This window comes from Marmota flaviventris, chromosome 3 (genome assembly GCF_047511675.1).
Source record: "Marmota flaviventris isolate mMarFla1 chromosome 3, mMarFla1.hap1, whole genome shotgun sequence".
In the NCBI taxonomy this organism is placed as follows: Eukaryota; Metazoa; Chordata; class Mammalia; order Rodentia; family Sciuridae; genus Marmota; species Marmota flaviventris.
This window is the reverse complement of record NC_092500.1, coordinates 5,374,672-5,397,779: the sequence shown is the minus strand read 5'-3', so window position 1 is coordinate 5,397,779 and position 23,108 is coordinate 5,374,672. Positions and strand designations below refer to the sequence as shown.

The window sequence follows — 23,108 nt, the reverse complement described above, 5'->3', positions numbered from 1 at the left end:
CGAGGTTGCTAATCAGCTGGAACAGGGGGTCACTGTGCTTTTTCCAATGTGATCAAAGGCTCGTGCGTGAGGCGCCTCCTGTGTGCCGAGATGAAAGCAGCCCGGGTCCCGACCCTGAGGCTCGGCCTCCTCGGGGAGAGGAGGATGTTCCTGGTGCCCAGGTGCCGCCGCTGGGCGCCGGGACCGTCCACACTGCAGGTGCGCCAGGCCCGGCTCGGCTCGGCGGCCTGCGGTGTGTCGCCCTGCGCCGCAGACTTGGGGAAGTGCGGCCGAGGAAGCGACGTGGAGAGCCACTGGCCTCGTGGCAAAGGGCCTCTGGTTCAGGCTAGAGGGACAGGGACGCTGTGAGCAAGTGAGTGCCCTGGTGCTGCCGAGCCGGCCTCCGCGAGCCCGTGGGGAGGCAGGAAGAACCCCAGGGTATTGGGTTGGAACTAGAGGTGTCAACGTGAAGTCGAGAATTAAAAAAAAATCTCTTCCCCAGCTTTGCTGGAAAGACCTCAGGTAGTGACATTACAGAACTCCTCTGGAGCCATGGTCGGATCATTTCTGAGTAACCCCCCACCCAGAGGAGCCAGGGGTTTTTGGAGAAAGGCCAGTTCCAGGGCTGGGCAAGGAAAGTACAAGATGAGCCTACAACATCTTGCTGACCTAAAAGAGAAGTCAGTGTTCAAAAAGATAGGAGTCGGTCAAAAGTTCACAGGACACAGTTGAAAGAGCTCCCGCAGGCCAATTCTGGAACCGTTGAGCATGCTGGACAAAAGTGGGAATAACTGAAATTTCCGTCAGGAGTAGAATGGGGAACTTGTGGTGCCGTGTAATCCTACAGTGGATGACTGGCCCCAGGGCACCAGAGAAGAATTCCTTGGTATATGAAACAACAGGCAAATCTCACAGTCAAAATGACAAATAAACCAAACACAAAAGACATATGTTGTAGGATTTGATTTATATGCAGTTCAAGGACAAGCAAGACCATCTATAGTGACAGAAGTCAGAATAGTACTTACTTGGGACACCAGGGGACCCTCCAGAGTAGAGGAAACACCCTCTGTCTTTACCTGATAGTACAGACAGAAGGACAGACATGGACACGGGTTCAGGCCCACTTCATGGGTGTGCACAGGGTCCTGTGCTCAGAAGGGCCCCACACTTGAGTGAGTTCCTGATGCCCACTCTTCTGTCCTCTAAGAGTTCCAGCCTCCCTCAGCCTCTGCGCCACCCCCACCCAATGACTATCAGGTTCTGGGCACAGCCAGGAAGAGGGTCAGGATGGACACTCACGTCAGTGTCACGAAAGACCCCTTCCGCACACACAAAAAAAAGACTGAAAGAACTGTTCTTTTAGATAAAGGAGATGAGAGAGATTTGATGACTAAATACAACACGGGATTCTGGATTGAACTCTGCATCATTAAAGAAAGCCAGAGAAGACATCCCTGAGACAATCTGCAATGTTTGAACGATATTGGACAATAATGTGGTAGTGACTGTAAGTTTCCTGAATTTGAAAACGGTACTGTGATTGTGTGAAAGAACCTGCTTTGGTTTATATGGCTCACGCTGAGGCATTCGAGGGTGAAGAACTATGTCTGCAACTTGTTTTCAGATGATTTTACCAAAAACACCACACCAGCATAACACTACCGCAAACGCACAGTATGTACCCACCAGGGGAGAAAACGTGGCAGAAGCCACGGTAGGTGCGTGTAGGTGACGGTGCATGCTTATTCGTTTCCATTGCTGCCATGACAGAGGGTCACAGGCTCAGGCCTACAGGTCGCTGGACTGAAATGAAGGAGGGGACCAAGCTGTGTCCCTTTCCAGAGCCTCCAGCTCTGGGAAATCTGTTTCCCCACTTTCTCCAGCTCTTCTGTTTGCTTTTGGCTCTTTCTAGAGGGACCCACGACCTTCAGCTCATGGTCCTGATCCATCTTTAGACTCAGCATGGCTAGGGAAGCCTTCCTCACAACGTATCCCTCTGACATGGACTCTTCTGCCTCCTCCTTCCACTTTTACGGACCCTTTGATTACATTGGAAAAATCACAGTGATCCCCCTGTTTCAGCTGATTAGCAACCTTAGTTTCCCTCTGACATATAACATAGTCACAGGTTCTGGGGATCAAACATGGACATCTTGCTGGGCGCAATGGGACATGCCTGTGATCCCAGCCACTCTGGAGGGAGGCTGCAGCAAGAGGATCACAAGCTTGAGGCCCGCCTGGGCAACTTAGTGAGACTCTATCTCAAAATTTAAAGTGCTGGGGATGTAGCTTGGTGGTAGAGCACCCTGGGTTTAATCCGAAAAACCAAAAAATAAGTGGACATTTTGGAGAGTCATGATCCTACCACCACAATTGTAGCAAGCTTTTCAATAAGTTCATTTTTCCCCCCAGAAGAAAAAACTTGTAACATAGAAAATCCCTAGAAATCTGCAAAAAGGCCACTAAAGCCTGTGAGTTTAGCAAGCTGGTAGGATACAAAGGCCAAGAAACAAACAGAGACAATTGGAAGTTAAATTTTTCAATGGCATCAAAAAAACAGGAAGTACTTAGAACAAATCTAAGAAAATCTAAGCAAGGTTTTTATACCATAAGCTACAACACATTGATGAGAGAAATTAAAGAAACAGGGGTGTACCACGTTTGTGGACTGGGAGCCCCAACATTGTTAGGAAGCCCCTCCCCTGAACCGCAGTCAGAGTCAGAAAAACCCCAGCACAAAACCTCACTGGACCTAGAAATTGATGGGCTGTTTCTAAAATTTGGAAATGCAAAGAGCCTAGAAGACTCAAAAGAATTCTAAGAACAGAACTTGGAGGGTTCGAACCTCCTGGATTTTAAGGCTCATTCAAAAGCTCCTTAGCTCACAGCTGTAAATAGGGACTGTGTGGCATCCACGTCCTATAGAAATGCAGGTAAGTGGAGTCCATTAGCAGTCCCGGGAATAGAAGCAAGCATGAGGTCAAGCGCTGTCTTAAAGAAACCCCCAAAGAGCAGAATGAAAAAGGTCCACCAGCGCCGGCTTCCATTTCAGATGAACACCCTGTCCCCAGGTGTGTGAGAGTCTGCAAGGTCCTTGGTCTCTCGCGCGGTCTCAGAGGCCGCCCAGAGACTGGCCCGCGGGTCGCTGTCCGAGGTGCTGAATGCTCGCGGCCGCGGCTGATCTCCTGCCCTCCCATAGGCCCTGGGTAAACTCACTCTGGGGACCCTGGGTTTGCTTTGTCTACGTTCTGTCTTGAGGCACATTCTCCTGTTTGTGTGCACTGTTAGGTTTTTTAAGGTTAATTACTTGTTGGTTATGAAAATGTCAAACATACACAAAACCAGAATGGTGTCGTGACTCACCTGTCCCTATCACCCTATGTCCACAATCATCCAGCCCTGTTACATCCCCGACCACCACTAAACACACGCACAGTATCCTGAAACTAACCAGATGTGTCTTATCATGTAACTCATAAATGCCTGGTTGATGGGTCTCTAAGAGACAAGAACTCAAACCACATTCCCAGGGGTCAGCCACTGAAAGGCAGCGGTGCCCTTTAACCTGGCTGAACACCAGCTGCTGTCGCGATCCGATCTGCAGTTGGGATGCGAGTCCTGGGGGCTGAGACACTGCTGGGGGGCCTAATCCAGCCATGGTAGTGCGAGGACAGAGGTCACCCCAACTGCAGCTCTGTTGCTACAGAGGACATTGTGCAAGTCTGGAACCCAAGATGCTGACTCAGGTGGCCACACCCACGTGGTGGCCCCTGAAAACACTAGTGTCCAGGGACTACAGGATTCAGGCACACTCCCGCCAGGGCAGGTCTAGGTGAAGACTAATTGCATCAGAATCTCTGTAGAAGAACCCGAGCGTGTTCCTGCCCAGCATTCTACTGTCCTGTCAGGGCACAGCCACAGCTGCTCTCGCCTCTGGCTGGCTGTGTGGCCCACAGTTCTCTAACCCCAGGGGGTTACCCCAATCTACTGTGCACCTACAGTCCCCCCAGGAATGGTTTTCCTGCCAGCCCAGCTCTAGCGTCCATGAAGACCGAGGCCAGAGGCCAGCTCCTGAAGTCCTCTCTCCGCCTCTTGGCACAGGGACATTGATCAACTGTGTTGGGGCTCGGGTGTAGCTGGAGGTGCCTCAGAAAGCAGCTCATCTTAAAGACAAGAGGCTGATCAAGGAGGGACTTGCTCAGTGTCTCGGTCGGAGCAGGTCGCAGTGCAGCTGTGGTGGCCTGGGAGCTTCCTGCTGCCCGAGCACAGTCTTGGTGCTGCCAGCCTGCCCCCTTTCCTCCTGAGCGTGGTCTCCCTCCCCGGGAGAAGCAGTGCTGACCTCCCAAGCTTGCTCTGAGAATCAAGAGGCTGCTGGGCTCCACAGGCTTGAGGGGTGTCCCCTTGGGGTGAGGTTCCCTGTTGCCTCCACGGAGGTGGCAAAGGAGCAGGGGGTCCCTGGGGCAGGCGTCTGCCTTGGGTGTCAGGAGACATCCACCAGATGGCCCTCATCTTCAGCACTCAGCCTGGCGGGGAGGCTGGACGCCAGCCCGGGAGGTGGCCCAGGACTGGAAGCCACAGCTGCCTGCAGGCTGCAGAGGCCCCTGGTGGGCTAGTGGGGGAAGAGGGAGGCCATGACCTCGGCACACCTGCAGGAGGCCACGGCTCGGGGCCAGAGGGGGCTCCAGCACCCACAGACGGGTCCCTCACAGCTCCCTGCACCTCATCCAGCAACCCCCCAGGCTGCCGTGAGGCTGAGGGGAAGCCGGGGGCGGTACCTCCATGTCCCCCGGGGGCCTTTCTGGGCACTGACTCTATGTTTGACAGGGACTGTGAGGAGCATTCAATTGTTTCAAGTAAATACCCCGAGGAGCGTGGACACCGGTCCATTTACACAGGGCAATGGCTCTGAGAGGTGAGGGCTTCCCTGGTCACATCCATGCCAGTCGCAGAGATGGGACTCAAAACCCAGTAGGCCTGAATGCAGAGCCCAGGATGTGTCCTCTGCTCTGGAGCATCTCAAGGTCCCGTGTCGGGTGAGCACAGGTAACTCCGGGAGCACAGGGCAGGGGTTGCTGACTCAGATCAGCTCTGGGGCTGTGAGTGCCGCCACCCCAGGCCAAGGAAGGCACAGCCATCTGATGCACGCGCTGCAGGGAGGCTTGGTCAAACTCATTCATCCTGAGGCTACATTAATAGAGACAGTGAGGGGAGGTGGGAGGTGAGAGTCAATTTAGATCCAGTGCTGGTCCTACCATCCTGGGTGCTGCTGGACCCCTTGTTCTTAGAGGGACGTGGACAAACCAGGACTGAAGGGCTGCAGGGGTGAGGGGCTGCAGGGGTGAGGGGCTGGGGCTGACTGAGCAGCATCCCAGGTCAGGGATGTCCCTGAAGAGTGGTCACAAGGCACAGCTGCTTGCCATGCAAAGCAGCCTGGGAGTGACCAAGGGACCTGCCAGAGAGTCCCCAGATGAGGGGAGCAGGCAGGGCGTGTGACAGGATACAGAGCGGGGATCCGTGTCCCAATACAGGACAGGAACCAGAAAAGCACTACACGCTGTGGAGTGGGGCCCTGGGGGGCTTGGAAATGGCCTGTGCAGTTGTCAAGCTGCGGGCGCACGACGTCGGCCGAGCCTCGGGTAACAGAATCCCAGGGAGTCTGAGAGCAGAGGGCCACAGCAAGGGCAGCATTCCCACCTGAGAGCATGCTGCTCCGCACGTGGGGTGGACAGGGAGGAGGGTGGACAGGGGGGAGGGTGGTGCGCCATCCATGGTGCAGAACAGCAATGGGGACAAAGAGGGCACTGAGTAAAGAGATGATGGGGTGGGGTAACGAGGGAGGCCGGGTGCCGGTGGCCATGGCACTCCTGTCTATCTGTGACCAGGACAAAGGACCAGGAGCAAGAATGTCCTCCAAGGCCTCCTGGGATCTAAGACCCTCAGCCTGGAGTCCCAGGTGGCCAAGCCGCCCCCTGCTCTGGAGGACCCCACACCCAGCATCTGTGCAGGTCGAGGGCCATAGAGCTGGGGACCACATGCCCCAAGTGGGACAGCCCCCTCCTGCTGCAGGGGGTGGTGTCTGTGCCCCACCCGGGAGACCGCAATGGGGCAGAGGCCAGCTCAGCCTGGTGGTGCTGGAATGGGGTGTGCAGAGCCTCCCGCGGCCCGTCCCCTCGCCCTTTCTCACCCCGGCGCATCCCAGGCTCCCATGCCCAAGGCCCAGTCCTCCCTGACCTCATGGCTGGCAGTGCGACCTGCCCTCACCGCTCCAGGCCCGAGGAGCACCCCGGCCCTCTGTTCCTCTGCTTCCAACTCTTGGCCTTTCTGAGTGGCCTGGCTGCCCCCTGCCCTCCCCGCCCTGTGGGGTACCCGCAGCTGCCACCCCTGGGAGTGGGCTGCCCAGTGCCCGCTGGCCCTCCCCCTCCCCCTCACCGTCCCCCTTGCCCTCGCCCTCGCCCTCGCCAGGGAGTGGAAGTTCTGTTCGCAGCTGGTCCCAGAGCCCAGCACTCACTGGGCAGAAGCTCAACAGTGAGTGACTCCTTCTCTCTTTTGTTCTTGTTTATTCCTTGGTCCCTTCCCCCAGGCCTCATCTCCCGCCCTCCCCATACCCAGGGGGAGCTGCGCACCCCCTGCAGCCCCTGGCCGGGCGGGGTCTGCTGGGGCAAGAAGTGCAGGGACTCCCAGAAGAGCGCGGGCGCCTGAGGTCCAGCCTGTCTGCCCACAGTGGGCGGGAGGATGGAGGCCCTGGAGCCTTCCCAAGGAATAGGCTGTGGCATGGCAGGGCCTTGGGGCCCAGCAGAAGCCCTGCAGCTGGGGTCCCGAAGACTCGGCCCGTGCTCCCTCCTTCATCTCCCCGGGGGGCCCCCCCACGGGCTGGACCAAGGGTCAGCAGAGAGGGAGGCTCCCTGGGTGAGGCAGGTCCCTGGGTCCCCCCCACACGCACAGCGCCCCGGCCAGCTCGGGTCAGAGAAGGGCAGACAGGATGTGAAGGGAGCCCCCCCGTCTTTCACTGTGCTCCCTGAGCTGGGCATTCGGTGGCCCCGACTTCTGGACAGCGTGCTGCCAACAGCTCCTGGCCGGGCACCCCACGTTCTGCTCGGCACGGGCGCCCTCCACGGCCCGGTGGACACTCCAGAGCTGGGCCGTGTGCTGGCCCCTGCCATCCTCTCACCCCTGATGGAGCGGGTGGCAAGGAGGACAGGGTGACCAAGAGGCAGGGCCTCTTCCAAACAGGAAGTCCAGCGACAGGCTCCGAGGAGCAGGGCTGCTGAGGGGCAGGGGCCTTGGCCACCAGGAGACAACTGCCCACAGGTCGGCAGCAAGGCTCCAGGGTGGTGTACCTCCAGAGCACAAAGGAAAAGCAGGGGCGGCCTCATGAAAATGGGGGACCGGGGGGGGGGGGGGGGGGGGGAAGGGAGCACACGGGCCCCGGGGGCCAGATGATATTGCCACCTAGGTGCAGGACGGGTGTGTGACGTCGCGTCCCGCCACTGTGTACAGCCATAGAGCACCCACAAAAATACATGGAAAAACCAAAGGCCCAGCAGTCCAGCGTCCTCCCTGGGCCAGCGGCGGGCTCCAGCTCCTGGAGGTGAGCCAAACCCAGGTCCACCCGCATGGCAGATCCTGGGGCGGACGAGGCAGGACACGTTGGGGGCGTCACAGGCTGACCCTGCCCTGCACTACAGACCTGAGGGTGGACCACAACTCTGTGGACAGGGCCATGGAAGGAGCTTCCCTGGGCTGGAGGGGGCCGTGTCCTCGACCACGGTGACAGGCAGACTGCGGAGGGAACCGGTGATGACTCTAAGTTTCAGGGCTTGTGGGTTGACGAAGGGCAGGGCCACTCGAACAGCGTGAAACCCCTGGGGCACCCTGTGGCACTGTGCCCAGGCTGACATCTGGGTCCTGCCCAAGGCCCTCAGTGAACCAGGCTGACCACTCCCGCTGGTCTCCAGGACAAGGAAATGACTGTGGAGAAGGACGGGGGAGGGCAGGGGTCTCTGCGGCAGGAGACAGGCTCAGGGAGGAGCCAGGCAGCTCCCTGGGGTACACGGGCCAACCTGGCACAAGGCCTCACGGGGACATTTGGAGCAACACAGGACTGGCAGAGATCGCAAAGCAGGGGATCTTCCTGTCCTCCATATAGGGCATAGTGGCTGCCCCTGCAGGTCACATGGACCCACCAGGGAATGGCCCCAGAGAAGTCAACACAGGTCCTCCTCACAGCACAGCAAGGGCACAGGACAGCGGTGTGGACTGCCTGCTGGTCCTAGGAAGCAGCTGGTGCCCCCCAGGCCCTCTGCCCACTCACCTGACCAGCCTGAGGAGCTGGGCCTTGGTCCTGGAGTGGATCTCCAGAGCCATGCTCTTCACCAGGCCCCACATCCACCACAGGTCTGCGGGCGCGTCCGGCAGCCAGATCACCAGCCTGGACGGGGGACAGCATCAGCCTCGCCCAGCAGCCAGCCCAGAGGCCACCTACCCCTCAGACCCTGAGGGAGCTACCAGCCCACAGGAAGGGGCTACCCAGATGGGTACGAAGAGTCCAGAGGTGTGGGCCACCATTGCAGAGCAGAGCAGGGCCCCAGGGCACCCGCAGGGCACAACGATCCACCATGGGCTCTGAATGCGGCAGAGGTGGCGGGCCTTAGGTCACCAGCGAGGGCACAGGTAGGGCACAGGGCACAGGGCACAGCCCAAGGGTGGAAAGGGCGGGGCTTTAAGGCCAGGCAGGGCCCGCCCCCCTCTCCTGCTCATTAGCTACGTGACCTGAGAAGCTGGGGAACCTCTCTGGCCGCTTTACTCCCCTGTCACACGAGGACAGCCAGCCCGCCTGCAGCTCCTGACCTCCTCCTCATCTCCCCTCGTCCACTCTCCTCTCGAGGTTCCTGAAATGTCACCTGACCAAGGCCCCCGGGCTCCTTGCTGCTGACGTGGCTCAGCCAGCACCAGATGCAGGGTGCGCAGAGCGCTGGACCCCGCAGGACCAGCCAGCCCAGTCCTCTACCTGTCTCTGAAAAACACTGGCTGGACACCTTCGCCCACTCACCGGCTGCTGCAGGTCCTCACCTATTACCTCACCCCCTGGGAGGGCCTGAACAGGGGCTGGAGCGGGGCAGACGGTCAGAGGAGGCGAGGTAGCAAGCCAAACGGAAGCCGGACCGTCCCCTCCCTCATTCTGGGCCCTCTGCCCCTGTTAATGCAGACTAACTACGCGTGGAGCATGGGGTGATGGGAAAAACTACGGGTACAGGGGCTGGGGATGTGGCTCAAGCGGTGGCGCGCTCGCCTGGCATGCGTGAGGCCCAGGTTCGATCCTCAGCACCACATACAAACAAAGAGGTTGTGTCCGCCAAGAACTAAAAAATAAATATTAAAATTCTCTCTCTCTCTTTAAAAAAAAGAAAAGGAAAGGAAAAACTACGGGTGCGTTTCCTGTGTTCTGGGAAGACCCCGTAGCGTCACATAATGGATCTTTTTTTTTAACTGAAAAGGTTAGATTTTACTTTTTTTTTTTTTTAAATTTCAACTTGTAGTTTCAGTAAACAGCTCAGCAGGAAGAGAATCTGAAGGTAGAAAGCGCTCTCCTGGCGTTGGGCTGACCCAGTCATCAGCTTAACGTGGAACAGGACAGAGGCTGTGACTCACTGTCATGGACCTTGCATGGGACACAGACCTCCCTATGTCACCTCCCTGCTTGAATCCCCGTCTAACACCAGGATGAAGAGCACTCGATCCGCTGCAGAGCCCTGGGTGTGGCCCCTTGTCAGCTTCTCGCTCCAGCTGGCCTCCCTCTCTGCTCCTTGAATGTGCCCTACTCTCTTCTGCCTCAGGACCTTTGCAGATGCTGTCCCATATGCCTGGCATGCTTTTCCCTTCCCCTGTGCCTAGCAAACCCTTATCCATCCTTCAGATGAGCTCCAAAGTCATCTCCTCTGGGCAGCCTTCCAGGCCAAATAGCCACTAGTATGAGCTGTGCCAGCTCAGACGCAGCGTAGACCTCTCCCAGGACTCTCCAGGAAGAGCTGAAGTTGCACAGCAATGATTAGTGGGTGGTGAGCTCCACAGGAGCTGCTGCCCCCTCGCCCCAGACCCTTAAGGGCTAGTGGCAGAGTGAATGGAGGAGTCACTCAGCACATCACCAGGACTGACGAGGGCCGAATCACAGCCAGACTGCCCTGGAAGGGTCTTGCTTTAGAGAAGAGTTAACGTGGCCCAGAGTACTCAAGAGAGCTGGCCCAGGCCACACAGCTAATCTGAGCTGGACCAGCTATGAGAGTCACCCAGGAACATCGTCTCTGAGACTCTAATGAGCAGAGCAGGGGCCAGAGGTCCCAGGCGCAGGGCAGGGCCAGGAGCTGACCTGGGCTCCCAATCCAGCCGCTACCCGCCTCCCACCTGTCCCCCCCTGTGGAGGAGCCCACCAAGGCCCTGGGCCACTTGCCAGCACCCAGCCCACCATGGACCCTGGTCTCCCCACAACCCTGCCTGCGAGCCAGTCCCTCCCCGCACCCCGCTGCGCCTCACCTTCTGCCGCGGAAGTACACGTACTCAAAGGGCAGCGTGCAGGGCAGGAGCAGGTACGTGAGCACCTTCCCGGGCCCCGACCGGCGGAAACGGGCCCAGGCACTGGGGTCCCTCCTGACAGCCTTCCTCAGTGCTGCAAGAGAGTCACCTCGTGGCTGTGGCCGTTTGGAACCCATGGGCTGGCAAGCCCACCTCCAGCCAGCCCTCCCAGGCACCCTGAGAGCTGGCAGCCCAAGCCCCTCTCTATCTCGTGAGGGTCACCCCACCCCTTTCTGCACAGATGGACACAACACCGTTGGAGCCCAGCCATGTGCCAGCAGGGTGCCAAGCCCTTCACACATGCCCTCTCACTGATGTCCTGGAGATGGACATGGTGTGCCTCTTTCATAGACTAGGAGACTGAGGTTCAGAGTAGAAAAGTGACTTAACGAAGGATCATCACCAGATGGTGCTTGTAAGCACCCCACACCTCTCCCGGCCCTCTGGGTAGTCTGTCGTGGCCCCTTGGGTCCCCACCACACCCCCCTCCAGAGCAGTAGCCCATGGCATATTAACCTCAGCAACAGCTGTGAACACAGCAACCATTTCCTAAGTCCCCTATTCACTGACCAGAGCCTAGATCCCAGCCTCCAGACTGCAGCGTGGGCCTGGGGGCACCAGCAGCCTCCACGCCAGCTAGGGCCAGCCCGTGTCAACACAGCCCCAAGACCTGCTCCACCCAGGACGAGTCCTTTTCCTTCCCTGAGCCCAGATAAAACCAGGACATGGGCACGACCTTCCTCCCGGGGCAGGTGGGTGAGGATCGAGGGATGTGGACAGGGGCCTGCGCTGTCATTTCCCTCTCGGCTGGCTGCCCTGTGTGGCTGCAGGGACACTGCGAGGCCTGCAGATCCCAGGCTTGGACCTCAGGAGCTCAGCACAGAACCAGCACCATCCGGAACCAGGAAGAGGCACCTCCTCCCCGGCATCCTGTCCCTGCCCAGCCCTGGACCACCACCTCTCCTCCCAGCTCCCAGCCCTCTCCTCCACAGCTGGGCAGCCGCCCACCTGGCCAGGCCCCTTATCTCAGCTGCCCCCCCAACCACTGTGCTGGTGCCCCGTGGGCCTCCCAGGCCTCCCTGACCCTCGGGATCTCCTGGGTATCTGCTGCTCACACCTTTGGAATCCTGGACTCACCCTTACCATCTGTGCCTACTTTGGGCTTTGTCCCTTCCTGTTGCTGAGATCGAGACGCTTAGTTAAACCAAAGGTGGGACTAAAAGGCTCAGAGCAGAGCCTCCCTCTGCCAGGAGCTGGCTGTGTCACCCGACAGGTCCCCCCCTCGCTGCCCACCGCCCCCAGGGTGGCCAGGAGAGGCTCGAAAGCCGACTTCCTCACGGGAGCCCAGTGTCTCTCATACCCGCTGCCCTGCCCTTTCTCAAGCACAGACCTGAATTTGAATTCCCCTGCAGGCTCTGTGACCTCGCCCGGTCCCTGTCCCTGAGCTTCAGTTTCCCCATCCGAGAAAGGGGGTAAGAATGACGTGGAAGCCGGGGCGGGGCGGGGGTTTGCGGAGGAATGAGTGACGCAGCCCATAAAAGGCCCTCCGCACACTTGGCACTTAGCAGGTGCTCATTAAATAAGTGCTGGCCCCTGTAGATCGCGCTACTTCATGGCAGGGTCCCTGGCCCCAACCCCAGGGCAGGAAGGGGCAGTACCAGCCTCCAGTTCTGGCGAGAGCTGCTCCAAGCTGGGCACGTCCTTGACCAACACAGTGGGCACATGGCAGTTGAAAGACACCCCGTCATCTGGGGTCCTAGCAGGGGGTGCTGGGGGATCCCTAGAGACCAACGTCCACAGCACGGGCTCCTTGGTGAGTCCTGGCCAGGGGAAGAAAGAGGACAGACAAGTCGCCCCCGCCCACACCCAGCTTGGGGAGCAGTCCCCTCCGCTCCCCGCTGCTCCGCTGTTTGCCCTCTCCAGTGGCTCTCCAGAGCCCGGACCCTGAAGACATTACTCAGGGTCAAACTCTGGCTCCACCGCCTGCAAGCTGCGTGACCCAGCCCCTCCGTGCCTCAGTTTCCCTCTCTGTGACAGTGAAACGAAGATCGGTCGGATGATAGAGTGGTTCTGAGAACTAGGTGCCATCAGGACACGACGCAGGCTGTGCTCGGCCGACGTCCACCTCCCCTTCCCCTCCGTGTGGGGCGCAGCATGGAGCTCGAGGACCTGTGCTGGGGTGACACCCGAGCTCTCTAGCCCAGGAGACCTTTCCCCGCCTGCGGTCAGTCCGAGCGCACCACTCTCTCCATCCCAGGCTGAGTCCACGTCTCCCCTGGGCTCCCACAGTCTGGAGCTTCCCTCCCTCTGCCACCGCACCCCCTCCCTGGGGTGTCTCTGCACCCGTTACTGTCACCCTGCACCAGGGACCTGCGTGATTCCTCTCTGGTCCCCAGGTGTCTCTGAGAGAGGATGAGAGAGCCCAGGTCCCTAGTGGCTCACAGGCCTGGAAGGCAGGGTCTGCCTGGCACCTGTGGGACACGAGGCCCACCACCATCCCCTGCCGCTCACCACGTGCCTCCAGGAACCTCAGGGCGTCCAGGTACCCTTGTCTGCAGCTGTCGGCCACCACCTGGACACACAGGGCAGGGCAAGTGGGCCAGGCCTGGGCTCACACGGGACAGCCCGTCCCAGACTGGAGCCTGGAGTTCAGTGGGTGGTCTCCGTCCTGCCTACCCTCCCCAAGCAAACCCTGGGCAGGGCACAGGGACCCTGGGGACCCTGAGGGACTGAGAGACGCTGAGGGACTGAGGGACCCTGGGGGACCCTGGTACCAGGTAGGGAGGCAGATAGGGCTGAAGGCAGAACAGGTCTGCTCAGTCCCCCTGCCCTTGGCCCCACATCCTGCTCTCCTTGGGGACTCTTAGCTGCCAGTCCTTGCCCCAGCCTGCCCCTGGGCCTCAGGGCCCTCCCCTGGAAGATGGGGGAGCGAGGCCTGACTCTCGTAGGTCAGCAGATAGCCCTTCCCTTCGGCCCTTTGATGTTCATTTCCAGACTAGTCTGAGTGGGCAGAGGAACCAGGGCCCACACTGGCCTGGTCAGAGTGCCACGGGCAGGGAGACGGACCTGCAGGCTGGGACGGAGGTCTGCCCCCTCCCCTGCTTGCTGTGTGACCTTGGACCACAGTGCCGTCTCTGTGAGAGCCCCTATTTCCTTGTCTATACTCGGAGCGGAGAGTTTCTGCCCACTCAGTGGTGTGGAGAGGACCTCGTGAGTGAGTTTTGTTTACCTTTGCTTTTTGTTTTATTTGTTTGCTTAGTTCTGGGGATGGGACAGCTACCTCCCCAGATGTTTTTCTTTTTTGAGACAGGGTTTCACTAAGTTGTCTAGGCTGACCTTGAACTTGAACCTGTGGTCCTCCTGCCTCAGCCTCCCCAGTTGCTGGGAGTACAAATGTGCACCACGGCACCCAGCCAGAGGACACAGCAAATGGACATGACCTTGTTGCACAAATCACGGAGCATGTGCCGGGCGTGGTCGCGGGAGGAGCTTGTTGCAACGATCAACTGTTTGTTGTCAAATTATTCATTTCCCAGAAAATGCAAGGGTAAAAAGCAGGAAATGTAGGTTGGTTGTCCACTTTGTTGTGCTTCCCTATAGGACAGATGGCCAATACGGGCACAGTCCAGGGCAGCCGTGGAGACATGAGTCCAGACTGGCTGAGAGTCTAAATCTTAGCTGTGTGACTTTGAGCAAGTGGCTTACGGTATCTGAGCATTTGTGTCCTCTGAGAAATGGAAACGATAGCAGCACCTGCTCACAGCACCTGGCCCCGGGGAACACAGGCCAAGGCCCCTCTGCAAACCAGCTCAGCAGCACTGTGTCCTCACCCAACCTGGGCCCCGCCCTAACTCAACAGCCCCTTAGGGCGGGAAGGAAGGGTGCGAACCCTGGCTTTGGACGGGAGGCTTGGTGCGAGATGGGGCATGTGCTGCAACTGCCCCGAGTGGTGTGGAGGAGATGTGGCACAGAATCTGAGGCACGGGGCCTTGGCCACCACCTTGGAGACCCAGACCTACCTCAGGTTTGGGGGGTATGAGTGATATGAACCCCAGGAAGAAGTTCTTGGTGGAGATTTGGAAGCTGGCATTGAAAGCATTCAGCTCGTGCAGGCTGGCCGAAGTGCTCCGGGGACAGATGTCCACTGTCCCATGGAAGGGGGACACAGTGATGGTGGAAGGGCAGTCCGCGAAGGGCAGATTGTTGCTCAGAGCCCCATCGATGTAGCGCTGCAGTTCGGGTGGGCAGGTGGCTGTGCTGCCCTCTCAGGACACCCACCCTCCTCCCACACCCAAGAACCTGCAGCAAGTGACCCTCCTGCTCCCGCGGGCCCAGCAGTGGGGAGGGCCGGGCACGCAGCAGGGGCTCAAGGAGAAAGAGGGGGGCGTGTACCCAGCTGCCCAGAGCTGTGGACACTAACCCTCAAGGGCACTCACCTGCCCTCTGAACTCGGGGGGGATTGTCCCACAGTAGAAGGGGAAGTACAAGGTGCAGACCAGGGCCTGGGGACAAGAGCCACGGGAATGTGACTTCTCGCTCCTGGGCAGGAGCCTCCGGCACAGAGGAGGCGACTCCTGTCCTGTGTGCAGGTGCGGAGGGGCCACCAAGCCCTCAAGGGAAGAAGGGGTTTGAGTCCCCCTCCTTTCTGCTGGGGGACCTCTGCCCACCATGGTTGCTGCTGGGACCCCACCCCCAGCCTCAAAGACAAGCAGCGGCACCAAGGCCACGTCCTCACCCGCCCTGAAGGAATGCCCCCCTGGACAGTCCCACAGACTGTCCCCTGGGCATTGATCAACAGGTGCACCTGCACTCACCCACCCGGAAAACACCATCTACTCTCTCCTGGAAAGGAGGTGCCTACGGAAGACCAAATCCCTCTCGGCACAGACTGATACATTGTCACGGGGAGATGAAATGTCTGTGCACTGCAGGACGTGTGGAGATGGCGATAAGCTGGGCAAACCCACTCCTGGTTGGGCACTGCTGACTGGTGCTTCCACTCACGAGGAGCATAGACCCTGCCTGAGAGGGAACCCCCGACCCTCTCTGGGAGATGCAGAGCCTGTCCTGGCCTGACCAGCTGGAATGCAGGCGAGAGCCCCCTTTCTGTAGATTAACTATGGTGACAACAGTGACGTCTGCTGAGCACCTGTGATGTGCCAAGTCTGTACTCTGCACCATCCAGGAGAGGAGGCTGGAACACACTATGGGGTCCCCAGCTGGCTTCCCCAGGAACCGAGGGACCTGAGCCTGCAGCAAGTGACTGGTCCCCCCCTCGGCTTGCTAATATCAGACACCTATGACTTGGCCATCTCAGAACTGAGATGGTCCCAGTGCTGGGGACGGGGAGCACCAAGATGAAGCACCCTGTATGGGGACCCAGGGTGGGTGGCAGACAAAGCCCATGATGGGAAAGATGGGCACAACTGCAGCGGGGGGGGGGGGGGGGGGGACAGGACTCCCCACCTCAGCCACTGCCTCACAGGAGACCTGTCCCCCTACCTGTCTGCACTCCCCCAGGGTCCAGCCCCACTCAGCCCTCCCTACCACCCCACAGCCATGCCTGAGGGCCTCTCCCTGCTGGTCTTCCCTGTGTCTTCCTCCTGCTCTGTCCCAATACTGGCTCCTTTCCTAACTTGTCCAATCCACATTAGCCTCAGGGGGACAAGGATTTTTTCCCTAGTAATCACAATGCCAAGGGCTGGACCTGGTGCAGAATATATGCCCAATAAAGCCTTGCTCACTGACTCCAAAAGTGCCTGGGGCTCTAGCTCAGTGGCACAACACCTGTCTAGTGTGTGGGAAGCCCTGGTTCCATCCCCAGCACTGCGGAAGGGGAATGCACCTGGAGGACGGGTGGGTGGGGCTGGGCAGAAAGAGCAGCCCCTGTAGGTCCTGACTGAAGAAGCCTGACTCTGCCCCCTCCCCAGCCTGGTCCTCTGAGGGCAGCCCAGGGAGCCTCCCCAGCAAGCACACACCCCTGTCATCCACTCTGCCCCGACTCTGCATTTAGAAACAGACTTTGCAGCCTCCTTTTCCTCTCCCGGACACCCGCCAGGCTCCCACACCTGCCTCTGCCCCTGGGAAGCACCTCAGAGTCACTCTTGTTCTACCCGCCTGCCTCCAAGCCCTGGGTCCCTGGACCTGCCCACCTGAATGAGCTCATCTCTGGTGGCAAAGTCAGTGACTATGGAGTTGTGGCCATTGGGCCAGCGGGTCAGCGAGATGCCCAGCCGCTGGGAGGCCAGGATGTGGCTGTTCTCTGGCAGTTCATCCTGCAGCTGCTGCTTGATGTGTTCGATGGGTGCGTAGGCAGGGTGGAAGATGCCCAGGCTCAACCCCTCCACGTGCTTGACCAAGTCCAGGAGGTGGGAGCAGCAGAAGTCTTCAGGGAGGAGGGGAGAGGAGTCCTGAGCCCTGGGGAGGGGACAGCCACACTCTCCCTCGGCCAATCCCCCTGCTGGGGCTCGACCAGAGAGGAGGGCCCGCCCCTCTGCAGAATTCCTATGCCAAGCTCTGGATCCAAACGCTCCGTCTGCCTATTGCCCCCAAGTGACCTGGGGAAGTTCTCCTTCCTGTCTCTGAGCCCAGGATCCCCCCTCTGCAAATAGGAGCAAATGTAATCCCCAGATGGACATAGACCCAAGAAGGATCTCTCTGGACTCCCCCGCCCCCATCAAGAGTCCTCCCGCCTTGGGATGGATGGGGCTGGGGTTGCCGCCTTCCTCCCCACTCCCCGCCCTGGGCAGCCTGGGCCGCACGCACCGGTCGACTTGCCGCAGACAATGGCGAGGGCATTGAGCGCCCCGGACGAGGAGCCATAGAAGCGGCGGGCGCCCTGGAGGAGGCGCGGGGCGCGCTGGCTCAGGCACTGGGTCACGCCCACGTGGTAGAGACCCAGGAAGCCAGCGCCGGCGAAGGACAGGCTCCAGCTGCCCTCCTCCAAGAAGTCCATAGCCGGCGGGGCCCGGGACGCGACCGAAGTTGCGCCAGGAAGGGGCATCGGTTGCGAATCGGGACTGGATGCGGCGCGCGGCGGGGGAGGAGGGCTCGCTGGTCCGGGACGCGCGGGGTCCAAGCAGGGATGGGCGCTAGTCAGGGATGGAGCCCACAAGTGGCGCTCTGGCGGGAGCCCGCCCTCGGTGTGGACGTCCCCTGCCCTGCCCCTCCCCAGACTGAGTCAGCCGCAGTCCGGGCCAATGAGGTTCCCGGGCCGCGATCACTCCGCTAGGTGCCCCAGGTGCGCCCCAGGTGCGCCCTAGAAGCGCGGGCAGGCTCTGCGCGCGGAGGTTCCTCCCCCGCTCGCCCACTCTGGGCCCAGATCTCAGTCACGGATATCTGAATGACACAGCAGGGAAGTGGTACCCAGTCCTCACCTGATGTGTCCGACCTCGTTTTCAAATGGGAGGAATCTGGGTGCGATCGGAGAGAGGGGCAGCCAGGAAGTGGCAGAGGAGGACCCACAAGCCCTGGTTCTGGGGGTCCAATGGGACTTAATTCTACAGCTGTGCTGCCTCAAGGACCGGGGAGAGGTGGGAGGCAGGAGGTCTGGGGTCCAGGCTCAGGCCCCACCAGCTCTAGGCTCCCCGGACTCCTGGCTGCCTCAGGGTAGTTTTTTCACATAAGGTGTGGGCTTGGGTGTGAGATCCTACAGAGCCCTTTATGCTGATCCCTACACCCCAAACTCAGACCCACCTGAACTGCCCAGCACTCGGGGGAGGGGCTGACAGCAGGGGACAGCAAGCTCTGGGTGGCCAAAAAGCAGATCCCCCATCAGCCTGCTAGGTGCTTCCTTTGCAGTCACCCTTACAAGCTGCGGGTGTGGGGACAATGGTGCCATGGTGAGAGAAGGCTGAGTCCTGGAGAGGCAAGGGGCTCACACAGCCAGTCACCCTTCCCTGGCGACCAGGGCAGAGACCCTCTGATAAGGCCACAGGCTGTGCAGAGGAGGAGGAGGCAGCCTCCTGGGGTTGCCTGGGCCCTGCACCCCCACAAGGGGATGGGCGAGTCAGTCACCAGGGGGCTTGAAAGTGGCAGCTGATGTGCACAGGGTTTAAAACCCTCTCTAAACACGACTGTGGTTTTAAACTACTCTAGGAAACTGGGAGGTCACTGGGGGCCAAGGAAGCCGAGAAGGGAAGCGAGGGGCAGGGAATAAAGTCATAAAATGAAACAGATGAAGTGCATGAGCTGGGCTAGACAGGAGGGGCGGGGACATGGCAGAGCTGGACATGGACCAGCCAGCTGATGGGAATGGGTGGACCCTCATGGACCACATGAGGTCAAGATCACAAAAGACAAAGAAAAGCAAAGGAGAGGAGAGCAGACTACTAAGCAGGGTACAGGTGTTCCTGTGACCTCCCCGAGACCCCTCAACATGGAAAACATCCTGAGTCAAAATGCCGTTAATGCACCTGACCTGCTGAACGCCACAGCCCAGCAACACAGCACGCCGCGGGGTGTCAGATCCTGCGGGGAGTGGGGGGCTGGCAAAGAGCTAAAGGACATTACCGGGACAGTTGGCAAAATTAAATATGAACCTGAGTTAAGTAACAGTGCCCTGTCAATGTGCCTTTTACCAAGTACATGTAAGAAAACGTCCTTGCTCTCAGGAACCCACAGTAGTATCCAGGAACAGATGCATGATTATCTTCGGACTAATCTCAAACGGCTCAGGAAAGAAATTCTGTGTCTGTGAGAGAGATGGGACAGGTGCAGGCCACAAGGAAAGGAAAACCAAGGCATGATCGCGGGCAGCGGCTGGCATGTCAGAGGGAACCTGCAAAGGGGTGGGGGCAGGAAGAGGACTGGACCTTCGTGAACCCAACAGGCCAGGCAGCCTGGCCATCAGCAGGTGGGGCGGTAATCTGGAAATCTTGGAGTCTAAGGAAAGTATGTGGTTCCAACATATGAGGTCAGAGGTCAGTAAGCCACATGGCCCAGGCCATTGACAGAGAAGGAGGAGGAGGAGGCCAGCGCTTGCTTGGTCAGCCAGACCTTGGAGGACGTGGGACCCACTTTCTGATGACTCACACTTCCTGTCTGTCCTAACTGCTGCACCTGGCTGCTGATTGGCAGGGTTTCCCAAAGCATTTCTGCCCAGGACCCAAGATCCAGGGATTTGAGAACTAGATCCCAGGGGTTGTGGGTCTTCAACTTTATCACTGAGTCTTGGGCAAAGCTGCTGCCTCTCTGGGCCCCAGACCCTGCCCCCCAGCATCAAAAGATCCCAACCTTTCCAAAAATGGGGGTTCTGCTTAAAACACACAAAACTCCCCCCAGGGTACCAAGGGACAGCAGTTGCTGTTTCAGCAGCCATTGGTTGAGAAAATACTGGATGACCAACAGCAGCTGTGACTTTGGGACACAGCTGTGACTTTGGAAAAAGCGGGCAGTTTGCACTCACAACAAGCATTGCCAAAATATTTGTGCACAAAGCATTCTCTCCACCAGCAGTAGGGACTCTCACCGTGTGGACACAGACCCCAGGGCACACTGGCCCCTCTGCAAGTCTGGTGCCCAGCAGAGAACCTGGGTACCACAGGTGTGTGCCAAGGGACCACATTGTCCAGATGAACAGCAGGAGAAGCAGACAGGCCCTGGGCCCAGGTGGCATGTCCATCCACTGGCCCAATCCATGGGATGTGGGTGGGGGAAGCAGAGGGCAGGTCCAGGTTCCAGAGCAAGAAGCCCAGGAGTTGGTGGGGAATGCCGATGAGCACCGCCATCTTGGGAAACCGTATGGAGGGCCCTCAAAAAACTGAAAAGAGAACCACCCAGGACCCAGGGAGCGCACTCTGGGGCTTCTACCCAAGACTGAGATCAGAGTCTTGAGGAGACGTCTGCAGTCCTATGTCAACACCACATGAGCACGACGGCCAGTGTAGGAACCAACCTCAGTGTCCCCTGCAGATGACTAGAGAGAGAAGTTGGGACACGGAGAAGACACAGTGGAACACCACTCAGCCTCGGAAGAAAGGTGTCACTCGTGACAACATAAACGGGACTGGAGAACATGGTGCTGCAGGAGAAAGGCCAGGCTCGGGGACAGCTGTCCTCGCTTCATTTTATTTTATTTGATGGAGCTGGGCATGGAACCCAGGGGCGCTCTCCCACTGAGCCGCATCTCCAGCCCTTTGTATTTTGTTATTTTAAGATACGTTCTCAAAGTTGCCGAGCCTGGCCTTGAACTTGAGATCCTTCTGCCTCAGCCTTCACAGTCACTGGGAGCAAGTTCTCACTCAAACATGTGGAGGCTAAAACCATGGGATTCAACCAGCAGAGAGTGGAAGAGTGTTACCAGAGGCTACAGGAGGGAGGGCGCTGGCCCAAGGCCATGAAGCCCAGTTAGAGGTGGGAAGGCGGGGACACAAGGCGGCTGGCTTTCTTTTTGGTACTGGGGATTGAACCTGGGGCTCTTACCCACTTACCCACATCCCCAGCCCTTTTTATATTTTATTTTGAGACAGGATCTCATTAAGCCTAGGAGTTGGCCTCAAACATGCCATCCTCCTGCCTCAGCCTCCCAAGCTGCTGGGATTACAGGGGTGCGCCACCGCACCCAGCTGGGTTTTTCTTTGAGATAATATTCCATGGTGTGGTGGGGTGAAGATAGTAAATAATCATGTACAGGGTTACACATTTCAAAATCGCTAAGAAAGCAAATTTGATGGATATTAACTAAATGTGTTAGCTAGCTTGATTCAATCATTCCTCATCATAACCATGGATCACATCACCTTGTACCCCTAAACCAAACAACTAGAATATGTCAATTTACAGTTAAGAATGTAAACTCAGTCAAGGAGAACGATTTCCCACGAGCCCTTACAGAAAACTTTGGGGCGCCAGCTCAGAGCCTTTGCCCCGGGCAGCTGGCCGCGGCTGAACTGGGCTGCAGCCTCCTCCGGGAATGGGGTAATAGTCCTGCTCACAGGTCAGGAGGGCAGGGCGAGGGGGAGCACCCTTGGTTCAGTCCCCCAGGGCAGGGAGGGTTCCTCACAGAGTCACCAAGACTCAGTGGCAGGAGGGAAGGTTCCTCCCAGGTGTCCCTGTTCACACGGCACTGAGTCCTCAGGCCTTGGCTTAGCCAGCTCCCTGGGGACACCGGGCAGTGCAGGTGATGGGGCTGAACACCAGCGAGACAGACCGTGGGGACTCAGGGGCACTGTCCTCACTCCTGTGCCCAGCCACCCTGCCCCTGGAACGTGCCGCAGCAGAGCTGGGGCACTGGGAGGACAGAAACCTTCCTGCCTTCTCTGTCTATGAGACCCACCTTGACCCAGGAGACACTGGAGGGGACCACAGAATCTGCCCTTCAGGCATTCTGTTTGGTATTTTTTTTCAAAAGAAAAGAAGTGGGGGACAAGGGGAAGTACCCGCAGGAAAATGAGATCAGGCTGGGCGTGGCGGCCACCCCTGTAATCCCAGCCACTTGGGAGGCTGAGTCGGGACTGTTAGACATGGAAAATGACAAACCCCTAATGATGTAGCCTGGGAAGAGGGAACGGGAGCAGAGCAGCACATGGGTGGCCTCGATTCTCCCCCAGGGACAGGACAGTCTCTAGAGGGGAAGCCAACGCACTGATCCTTCCTCAAATAAACCTTTTCCCAGTGACCGTGCAATGGGACCCTGAAGGGATCCCTGCACGCTGACCCCAGACCCTCCATTCTTACCCAAGTAAAAACATTGCCCAGTAGAAACAAGCTCTCAGATTCTCGGCACCCTGTTTCCTGAGTGCCCCAAACTGACCACTGACCCTAGACCCCTCCCCATCTCACCCAGTAAGACCGACACCAAATTCCCAAGTCACCTCTCAGGATAACCTAGGTAAGCCCCATCCCTTCCTTTGTCCAGGGGCTCATTTTCCACCAGGAAAATGGGTCCACCAGCATCTCCCTGTGCCTGCATGAAACTCGTCCCTGAATGAAAGCTGGCCTGTGAAGTTGGCCTCCATCGCAGTCGTTTTGTGCTAACAAGGAGTGTCACAAGTCTGAGGCCAATTTTTCTTTTTGTTGGTACTAGGGCTCGAGCCCAGAGGGTCTTTACCACTGACCAATGTCCCCAGCCCTTTTTATTTTTAATTTGAAGACAGGGTCCCACTAAGTTGCTTAGGGCTTTGCTAAATTGCTGAAAATGGCCTCAAACTTATGATCCTCCTGCCTCAGCCTCCTGATTACAGGCCACCATGCTCAGCCAGCCTCAGCAAGTTAGCCGAGCCAGTCCCAAAATTTTAAAAAATTAAAGACCTGGGGCTGTAGGTCTGTGTAGAGTGCCCCGGGCTGGATTCCCAGAGCAAAGGAAAGGAGGAAGAAGAGGAGGTGAGGAAAGAAAAGAAAAAATGAAGTGGATGCACAGAAACTGTGGCACTGGACACGTGGCCAGGGGCTTCGGGAGGGAGCCTGGCCCGTGGTCTTGGCAGTCCTGGGAGAATCTGCCGCTGTGAACACTGAGCTTCGGTTTAGGGAACTGCTGGTCTCTTGGGGGAGCCCAGGCTGACCCCAGAGCCAGCAAACTTTCCCCACATCACAGTGTCCCCAGAGGGGCTGAGCCCCTTTCC

General features: G+C 58.5%; 1 protein-coding gene across 1 annotated transcript; it reads right to left on the bottom strand.

The window, feature by feature from the left end:
• Positions 1 to 686: 686 nt before the first annotated feature.
• On the bottom strand, positions 687 to 17,503 carry Pnpla5 (patatin like domain 5, triacylglycerol lipase). Its single transcript, XM_027954621.2, has 9 exons — positions 17,314 to 17,503; positions 16,701 to 16,933; positions 14,985 to 15,050; positions 14,568 to 14,777; positions 13,060 to 13,120; positions 12,207 to 12,368; positions 10,510 to 10,642; positions 8,294 to 8,410; positions 687 to 750 (listed from the first exon to the last, which is right to left on the bottom strand). Exons 1-9 carry the CDS (start codon positions 17,501 to 17,503, stop codon positions 687 to 689), a joined length of 1,236 nt encoding a protein of 411 aa, XP_027810422.2.
• Between the last annotated feature and the right edge of the window lie 5,605 nt (positions 17,504 to 23,108).

Coding starts and splice junctions, on each gene's coding strand:
- Pnpla5 (XM_027954621.2), bottom strand. CDS start 17,503: ATGGACTTCTTGGAGGAGGGCAGCTGGAGCCTGTCCTTCGCCGGCGCT. Junction 15,051..16,700: donor CCAGAGATGAGCTCATTCAG/GTGGGCAGGTCC, acceptor TCTTGTCCCCAG/GCCCTGGTCTGCACCTTGTA. Junction 8,411..10,509: donor GTGTACTTCCGCGGCAGAAG/GTGAGGCGCAGC, acceptor TCCCCCGTCCAG/GCTGGTGATCTGGCTGCCGG.